Source organism: Gavialis gangeticus, unplaced genomic scaffold, assembly GCF_001723915.1.
Source record: "Gavialis gangeticus isolate Ggan-Ray unplaced genomic scaffold, GavGan_comp1, whole genome shotgun sequence".
In the NCBI taxonomy this organism is placed as follows: domain Eukaryota; kingdom Metazoa; phylum Chordata; order Crocodylia; family Gavialidae; genus Gavialis; species Gavialis gangeticus.
In genome coordinates this window covers 4,482,250-4,492,269 of record NW_017729029.1, presented here as the reverse complement: position 1 = coordinate 4,492,269, position 10,020 = coordinate 4,482,250, and the positions used below count along the sequence as shown (strand labels likewise).

The following is a 10,020-nucleotide window of genomic DNA, read 5'->3' as shown; positions in this document are numbered from 1 at the left end:
CTAGCGTTTGTGTAGAGGCATTTGAGGCCTCCTGTGGATCTGTTCTGTACAGAGATTAGGATTGAAGATGGGTTTACTGAACACAGTGGCTAGGGACAGACATTACACACAAACCGGTTTAAGTGTTCAGAAACTGATTTAAACGTGTAACAGAATAGACGTTCAGTGTATACCAATTTGAAAATGCTGAAACCAGTTTGAGATAAACCTGGTTGAATATAGGATCAGACTTAACTAATTTCATAGATTCATAGATTCATAGATTCAGGGTCGGAAGGGACCTAGTAGATCTTCTAGCCCGACCCCCCGCCAGGGCGGGAGAACAACAAAAAACCCCAAAAAGAGAAACGGGACTCAAACGAGTCCAGCCAGGTAGGCATCCAGCCTCTTCTTAAAGAGTCAAACCAGTTTATGCAATATCTGTCCCAGACAACTTGCGGGTTCAAATGCATTGAAAATGGATTTAAATAAACCAGACTCACCCACCATCCCAGCATGCTCTCTGGGCTGGGTGGGGCTCTGCTTCAGCAGGGCTTGCCCCTCCCCTCTGCTCCCTCGCTGGAGCTCCAGCAGAGCCTGCAGGCACAGCAGGGTCTGCCTGGCTTCCCCCTGCCATACCCCCCTCCCCTTGCTGCTTAAGCAGGAATCTCCTCCCTCCCATCTTCCACTGCACGGACCCCAGCCCCACAGACCCTAGGCATGTGGTATGCTAGCTAATGTCAAGAGGTATCTGTGTGCATGTCTCCAATCTTACTGGAACAGGCAGACAGAAAAGTGACTGCTTAGGGCTTTGTGGAGCTAATAGATGGGTCAGCTGGTAAGCTGTTTAAGAAGAGTTTGAACTAGTGGAGAGAGGCTGTTGTTTTGCTGATGAGGTGATTAACACTTATCAGCCCCCTGCTGGCTTGCTCACCTGTCAGTTTGCACCACTCCTGTCCCTTGCGCTGCCAGTGGGGAAAAGCCTGGGACCATGCAGGCAGACCTCCCTAATGAGAGTCCTGCCTAAGCCTGGCCACACCCCCCTCGGTTCAGCTCCCTGCAGAAGGGAAGGAAGGCTGCTCTAGCGCCCGCTGGCTTCCAACCTGAGCCACTGCAGGCACGTGCCTGAATTTCCTGAGTCCAAAGAGAATGTCTGCCCAGTTACAAACCGTTTCAGCCTAGCCAGGTTATGCTAACCTGTAAAGATTGAATCAATTCAGGCTTAGGCTTTTTGAATGTCTGACCCTGGCCAGTGTGTTAATTTTATGTTAGACCAGTATTTAATACAAATGTCTCAAATGTATAAGTCTTGTAACCGTCAATTGCTTAAAAGAAAGCATTTAAAATTAAATAACTTTTTATTTCACATGACTGACTTTGAGGACTGTGTAAAATTTGATTTTTATCAGTCTCGTCTTTGACGTGTATTTAGACTGGTTTCTCCTACCTACATCCCTGAATGATCAATACTTTATCATTATTTTATATTACCCAGTGATGTGTTAAACACTTGCAGAAAACAGTCTGCAACTCATAGCATTTGTAATCTAAATTTAAAATGTAGCACAACGAGTGGAGATGACAATTGATAAAGGAAGTGGCAAAGGAGGAGGTTACAGAGTAATCTGAATTTAGACCAGAATAAAATTTGTCTTATGAAGTAATGAGCATTAAACAGGAAAAGCCATAGTGTCTGCTTTTCCCTCTTTCATCAGAACACACGTTCTGTCTTCTTAACATGTCTTCCATGTTATCATTCAACAACTATTGAAGCTGTTTGGGAGGTAGAGAAACAAAAGGAAGGGAATATAATTGATTGTTCTTTGCCTTAAGTGGGGTTTCAGAAGATGCAGTAATCGATTTTTGTTGAGCCTCTGACCAGGAACGATCTCTCTCCGGTGTCAGTGAAGTGTCTCGTTTTGGTTGTGAATGAACAATTTGAATACTACCAGTCTGATTCATCTCCCAGCACCAATTCAGAGGTTTTGGGACCAGTCAAAAGTGTGGGTACTGAAAAATGTGGCCTCTACGATAACAATTTTCAAGGAACCTGACAGTTTTTGAATCAATTTACCTCCAGGTGCTGAAAGACAAGTGTCAGTGTTTTGTAGCTATAATCATTTACCCCTTATTCAGATGGACAGGTCTCTGTAGATTTCAGACTCTTCCAAATGTCTGTAAGATTTAGCTGAACAGGCATTACTAGTTCTTCCAAAATACTGGTGTTTCTTATTTCTAAGTCCCTCCTTTTTTTATTTATATACCTGCTCTCCAAAAAATTTGTTTCATGCTAATTACATTCCTAATTTAGGACTTTACTGTGTATTTATCTAATATGCTAATATATTTGAGGTCGGGTATAGAGAAAATGGTATGTGTACTTTACCATATTAAAGGGAAAAGTTAGGGCCTAGAGGGGCATGTAGACTTGAACTCAAAATGGACTTAATATACGTATTGCCTTTTCTATACTACACTTTAAACACATTAGCATATGTTAACTAACTTGGGCTATCACATCTTTTTATCCTGAGACAAGGTCTAAGATAGGTGCTCTGTTACTTTTTGACATGGGTCCCTGGGAACAATAAAGGTGACACCCATGAACAGTTTGGCAAATTCAAGTTAAACAGTAAATGAGGACATTTTATAATTTGTGGTAGGCTCTGGATTACTTTACACTGATTTGTGAGGCTCCACTTTTAAGATTCACTATCTCAAATTTAAGGTCTGCTGCAGTCAAGTCCTGAAGAGTTTCATGTGGTTGAAGTCTGTCTGAATGAGTGTCTCTAGAACTGTAGGCCAGTGTCAAGATACCAGTATAAATGAATATAGGCATAAAGAGCTTTTAGTAAATGTATAGTAGTATTGTTTTACTGACTTTTTTTCCTTTGGTTGTTTACCTCGCCTGCCAGGTGGTGGAAGAAAATGGAGTCCGCAAAGTGGTGGTATTGCCACACTCGACTGAATTCCATCCTTCCATGCATCCCCCTCCACCACATGTGCCACATTACATGCATCCTCATCCTGCTTTGCTTCCCCATCCGCCTCATCCAGTGTACCCTCCAGTTCCAGGGACAGGAGAAATACCACCACAGTTCATTCACCAGCATCCACCACCACCACATGTTTATCAAGAACAAGGTGAGAATTGCTCGTGTTATCATTTACTTCACAAAGGGGCACAGGCTTCTGGTTAGTGCACCAGGATTAGGTGTGAAGGAAAGAGAATTCTGTCCCAGTCCTGTTGCAGACTCTCCATGTGACCCTGAGCAATTAATTTAACCTTTCTCCACCTTAATTCCCTATCAGTGACTGAGAGTGATACTTACCTAAGAGAGATGTGGTGTGCCTAAGCGTATAGTTTGTAAAGTGTTGTGAAATCCTCAGATGTGATAATTCACATATCTGCAGTACCTCACAACATAATCTTAAATTTCCCATCATTTTCCTTTTTGGTTGAATAAAAATATAGAGAAATTGTATTTGCCTTAGTCATTTCCCAGTTCCTTATATTTGGGAAGCAATTGTTGACAATTTAAAAGCTTGTTATGGGCATACCTAGTATTTACTAAAGAGCCTAGTGCAGGGGTGGGCAAAATACAGCCTGTGGCAGGTCCCTCAGTCCCACTTGGCCCAGGCACAGTCTAGCCATGGCACGTCCTGTTCACCCCCTGGGCACATATTGGAGTTGGGGTGGCTCTACAGCTGGACTGGCTTTCTAGGCAGCCCATATGGCAGGTGGCTCTTTCCAGCTGCCACCTCTGCTCACCCCAGTCCCATGATACCAGTGGGGACCCATACTACACAGCCCTGACCCTGTGCCTGCTCTGAGCTTGCCTGCCCAGGCTCAGCAGCAGCAGTGCAGGACAGAAGCTGTTGCTCAACATGGGGGAAAATGGCCCCTACCCCTCGCCACCACCGGGACATTTCTGCTGCAGCTGCCCAGAGCCCGCATCACATTGGGCTGCCCAGCAGGGCAGCAGTGGCAGCACAGAGCAGATGCAGGGCAGCCTGGCAGGGGCGGCAGCCAGAAGAAGCCACCCCAGCCTCGGTGTGTGCCCAGTGGGCAGCAGGATGCACCATGGGCAGACAGTGTAAAGCAGGCACAGGATAGGGAGGGCCAGGTTGGGGCTATGCTCAGGCTTCCACTGATTCGCTTTGGGCGGGGTAAGTCCGATTTGAGGCAGGGGCTTTCTGGTGGTGGTGGTGGGGAGGCGCCGCAGGGTGCATGGGCTGTTGTGTGTGAGAGGGTGCTGACTGGCTTAGGGGGGTGCGCACGGGGGCTCCCATGCACACCCCACCATAACTGCAAATCCTACAACCAAACCCTCCCCCACACACAATCACACAGCCCACAAATGCCTCACCTTGCCCCCCTGCCACACGCACACACATACCCATACCCATACCCACAGACCTCATCCACCCCCCCTCCCCAGTGTAAAAGAATAAGACCTCATTTTGAGCTGTTATCCAATCACCTCTATATACACCACACACACAAATCAGGACAAAAATATTTTTTAAAATAAAATTACCATGTGTTATTGTCAATGTTTTGATTTTAGTTTTTTGGGTTTTTTTCCTGTTCCAAGACAGCAAACCCCCTTCCCAAAAGGAGTACTTCTGGGCACAAGGGGAGGGACTTCTGGTAACAAAAATTGGGGGTTAGGAGGTAGGACTTGTGGTCATTCCAGGGTGTGGGGCACCTGTCACGGGGTGGGGCTACCCTTGCGGCCCTCAATAGCTCACCAGAACTCATTAAGCAGCCCTCCACCCAAAATAATCGCCCACCCCTGGCCTCATGAAACACTACTCCCTTAAAAGGAAGACTTTGTTGCTCTGAGCCAGTGATTCACAAAGCGTGCCTCAACAATGTGCCATGAGAACCATGGAAGTGTGCTGTGAGATCCCCATGTGAGGAGGTAAAAGGTGTCCACTGACTTCCAGCACTGTGTGCCTGTCCCAGCAATGTCTGTGACTGCTCCTCTAGGCACTGGGGCTACTGCTGTCATTGCCTTCCCCCACCCTTCCTTATCCTAATGCAGCCCCTTTGCCAGCCCCCTTCCCTATGCTCCCAGCAGCATGCTCCACTGCAGGTGAATGGGCAGGCAGATGCACAGACAGAGCTGCACTTTGCAGCCCAGCTCATTCCCTCCACTCCTCCTACATTCTTGGGGCTGACAGAAGGGGCCATGGGGGGTAGTCACGGGCATGCGAGATCCTGCAAGAGCCGCCTTAGCGGCAAAGACTGTCCTTGTCCCTGGAGGCACAAACCAGGGGTCAGGAGGGAACAATGGTAGAAAGAGAAGGCATAGGTTGTGCCCCCACTGCCCTGGAACCAGCTAGATCAATGATTCTCAGCTTTTTTAGCCTCAAGGCCCCCAATCGTGTCTTTTTTTTAATTTAGATCTCAGTGTTTTATTTATTTTTTCCACAACTTCAGAAAAGTTATGGAGGTGGGACTTGAGGCTAAATAGGTTGAGAAACACCTGTTTAGCAACTGATTCTTTCCTTAAGGAAAAGATGTGCTATTAAAGAAAAGAAAAAAATAAAGTCACCAAATACTTCTCAGCACTGGTATGACTTCTTATGGCAGGGAAATGGAGTATGTTTATATGTTTTGAAAAATGTGTGTATGTTTATCTTTTAGGGTGTAAGAATGAAGTGTGGCACTAGTTCTGATCTAGAAAAAAGTGTTCCCAGGTATCAAACAGTTGGGAAACACTGTTTAAAGTAATAGTCAGTAATGGAGTATTGAGGACAAGAGGAACTCTACACAAAAACACCTTTGGAGTTTGGTTAATAGATGCTGAGGTTTCTTGGCTAAGACCCTTGCAGTAGAAGAATCAAAAGCACCTAAATCCCACCTCCAAAAGTGACTTAAAATCTGAAGTCATGTAGGCAGCTCTGAAACTCTTATCTTGGTAGGTGTTCTGACGTGTCATGGGAAGAAAGCTATCGAGCAGCACAACCTTGGGAGACAGACAAAGCAAAGATTTAAGAATTGGGAAGGTGAAGGATTGCAATTATGGGCAAAAAAATGAGCTAATGAAAATAGAGAATAAAAACAATAAAAAGAATAGCTTCAGAAATATAAACTGGATATGGATTAAATTTGGTAAGAAATTTATACCCACTTGGCAAAGATTACATTAATGTATGTACAAGCAAAATTGGTAGTGTTTCAAAAATAATTTACATCTCAACATGCACCTCCTTTCCCACTACCTCCCCTTTTATGTTTTTGTGCTGTATACATTTAGAGACCAGCTCTGGATCAGTGCCAGACATACTACTGATAACCGTGAGAAGCTCCAGTCAGTCAGGAGCATGCAGTTAACTTGTTTCTGAGAGATTCTACTACCACCCACATTTGAGCAGCAGCAGTGAAAACTGTCAAGGCTTTGCTTGGTCACAAGTAGGGAGAACCACGATCAGCGCTAGATCTACCTACCTACAGACTCAGGCAGACTCAGTGCTTGGTTGAATTTACAGGTTTTTACATGCTATGCCAAATACCTCAGTTGCTTGTTTAATTTCAAGAACCATTTAAATGGTAAGAAAAACAAATTGTGTTTAATGATAAACAAACAGCTACACATTTTATTATCTTTTCAGAGCCTCGTCCACATGGAAGGACAAACTTTATTCCACGAGATGAAAGGACTCTCAAAATGCAAGAGCATCTGAAGAAAAGAGTAAAAGAGAAACAAGCTAGTGGGCATACTACTAATAAGCTTAACAGCCCTCCTTCTTCACCACATAAAGTTCATAATTCTTCCAACATAAGTATGCAGAACGGAAATGGAAAGGGACAGCAAGTGGCTGGAGCCCCACTGAAGCAAAAACAAGTAGGAAAAGCAAGGGGCAGTCCACCAGCAGATGCAGAGATGGGAGGTAGGTATTGGAGTACCTGGGAAAGGAATAAGCTGGCTTTTTGTAAAAAGTACCTGAAGGATCCTACAGGTCATTTGCCACTGACTTAAGAAAACAGAATGTGCAAATATCTTTGCCTTTTCAGAATTTTATAAGGGCGTCAGAAACGTCATATTTTTTACCTTGGAGATTCTGGTAGTGCCAAGTCTGGTCTTGATTTTGCTGAAAGACCTTTTGAGAGAGTCATAAGAGCAAGGGGGAGGGTTAGCTGAAACAATTGAAGCAAAAGGTAGTTGAATCCTGAATGAAGAAAGCCTTTCTCCAAAATGCCAGTTGAAATCAGAGTTATTGAAAGCAGTCTATAATCCTGTCACTAAAATTCCCTTTTCCCCATCTCTTTCCCAGTGGCTAAACTTTAAATGATTCTGAAATTTTGATCTCTTACAACTGTTGTTTACAAGGAAAGATTAAAAAAACTGGAAGTAGTCAAAAGAGACTAAGGGGAAATTTTTAATACCACTCTTCAAATACCTGAAGGGTGGTTAGACAGAGGATCATCTGTGGCTGCAGGGGACAGATCAAGGAGTAACGGTTTTAAATTGGAGCAAGGATAATATTAGGTTGATATTCAGAAGAAATTTCTCATTAGGAAGATGGGTAAGCATTGGAACAGATTACCTCTAGATATTATGGAATGTCCATCTTTGGAAGTTTTTAAGAGTAGGTTAGGCAGACACTTGTCTCGGATGGTATAGACAGGGATGATGCTGCCTAGAATAGCGGGTTAGACTAGACCTCTTGAGGTCCCTTCCAACCCTACATTTCTAGGATTCTGTGATTCCTGGTTTAGAACATACATCTCTTAAGGAATTTTCTAAATATGTCAACTCTTATTGTTGTCATTTACAGGCCAGGTATAGACATTACGCTTTTACTGGTATACATGACCAGAAACCAGTCTATACCTGTAGTACAGAAATTTGGTAGACATAGACTGGTTTTAAAATGGTGGAACCCTGTCTAAAATTCTTCCCTCACCCCCCAGTCAAAGGGCCAGTGTTCTGTTTGCTACCAATCTAAACTGCACTGCTTACAGAAGACCTTGCAACTTGGATCGATTCCGCCCTGGGCACTTTGAATGTCTGTATTTGGCCACAGACTGGTGCTGTCAATTTAGCTGTTTCAAGGTCCAAAATTTCTGGCTTAGTTTCATGGTAGAGGACATGCTGCTACTCAGATGGCATTAATGGATACCAGACTAGGAATTGTGCCAGATCAGACTAGTTAGCCCTCTAGTTGCCCCAGTGGCATTCTGTTTCTGAGAAAAGCCAGTACTAAATGCTTCATATAAAAGTTCAGTAAGCTACATTGTTCACAAAATTTGTTCCTAAATCTTTCAGCTATTTCTTAGCAACAACAGCAAATAATTAAGGATTTTTGCCTAGTTTTCTTTATTAGTATTTAAAGGTGATTATTTAATTCTCTTTTGAAATTTGACTATGTTCATAGGATTTATTTTATTATAGTGATTTTTTTTTTTTAATCAGGTAGTTAAACATTTTGTGTTTCTAAGAAATTTTTCCTTTTACAGATTTTTTTTTTTTGTTTTGTTTCAATCTCATTGAATTACCCCCTTTGTTTTTGAGAGAAATAAGCATCCGATTTCTCTACAATTTAATATCTCACCGCATGATAATCTGGCATCTTTATCATGGCCTTTTACCTCTTTAAAAGTTCTACTTTTTCAGTTTTTCTTTATATCAGTCTTTCCATGCCTGCCTTCTCAACCCTTTACTGAATCTCTTCTGTTGCAGCCATATTTTTTCTGAGATAGGGTTATCTATCAGAACTGAAACTAATGGTTTAAGTAAGGACTTGTATAAATCCTTTTCAAGGTTTTCTGTCCCATTTCAGATATGTATAGTAACATTTCAGGTGTGTAAGTGGCTCACAAAGCTTTATTAAACCTGCATTTAAAAATAATGTAATGGATGCATTACACAGTATTTGAGAGAGAAGTTACTTGACCCATTTTATTTTTCCCAGTCTAACTTTTGGACCCAATTTGTTTGTTTGTTTTACTTATTTTTTTACACACACACATGCATGCACGCATAGGAATGTGTGTAGATGTGTAACAAAAATACTCATGTTCTAAAGGATAAGTGAAAAGGGGGGTTGTTTTATTCGTTGTGGTCTGAATTCAGGTCCTTGGGCATCTCTTTTTTTCTAATATAATTGACATAGCAGTTGAGAATGGGGTTAAATAAAAATATGAAGTTTAGTCCTAAGAGGTAAGTAAAAGAGGAACTAATTTTCAGCCGGTTTATTTTGAAATCTAAACATGTTTGATAAAGATTTAGACTTACTAAATATGTAAGCTTTTATCTTCTTTTCAAAAGCATTGCATTTTTCCTTTAAGGGTGGAATTTCATTCTGAACTCTTGAATACAAGGGCTTTTGTTAGGTGTGTGTTAAATATATATTGCAAGCATATGGCTAACAATTTGTGATAGAAATATATTCTGCTCTATATTTTAGTATGCAGTTTACAAATTTCTAACAAGTGTTGCCCAGATTGTTTCCAAATTTAATGAACTAATGCAAATACAGCAAAAAAACACACATTACCAGCACATACAGCAAATAGACAAAATAATACTACCAGCTCTTTTAACACTTTTAACTTTTTATGAAGATTTTTGTTCAACCCAAGTAAACCAAGATATGTTCAGATGAGGAAAATATACACTTTGTGCAGGATATACTAAAAGGGGTTTGTGTCATGCTGTTAGTTTTGGATAGTTTATGTTTCTGCAAATCACATAGCCAAAACAAATAGGGGAAATGAACTTTGCACAGAGTGCACTATTGTTCTCTTAATGAAGCTCGCTCCATCTTGTGGTTGCACTTAGATAAACACTTATCTATTCACTTTGTTTTGGGGGGGGGGGAAGAATCATTCTACAAGGTCTAGCTTCTTGTATTGAATCCACCAGGAGGCAGCATCTTTAAAAAATGGCCTTCAAAGTTTTATTCTGCCTTGAAAAACATGACAGGTCTTGTCTGCAAACAGACTTGGGTCTGGTATATATGAAATGAGGTTAAAAAGCAATTTAAATGAGCTAAAATCTCAAATTGATAATCATTATAGGTGGG

General features: G+C 42.0%; 1 protein-coding gene across 4 annotated transcripts in view; it reads left to right on the top strand.

Moving 5' to 3' along the window:
- Window positions 1–10,020, top strand: part of LOC109300486 (fibronectin type-III domain-containing protein 3a-like) — an 83,718-nt gene that overhangs the window by 40,593 nt on the left and 33,105 nt on the right. For all 4 annotated transcript variants that reach the window (XM_019521134.1, XM_019521135.1, XM_019521133.1 and 1 more), the window contains 2 exons: window positions 2,895–3,123; window positions 6,604–6,882. In XM_019521134.1, the coding sequence (XP_019376679.1) occupies window positions 2,895–3,123; window positions 6,604–6,882 (508 nt within the window). The remainder of the gene's footprint in view (window positions 1–2,894; window positions 3,124–6,603; window positions 6,883–10,020) is intronic.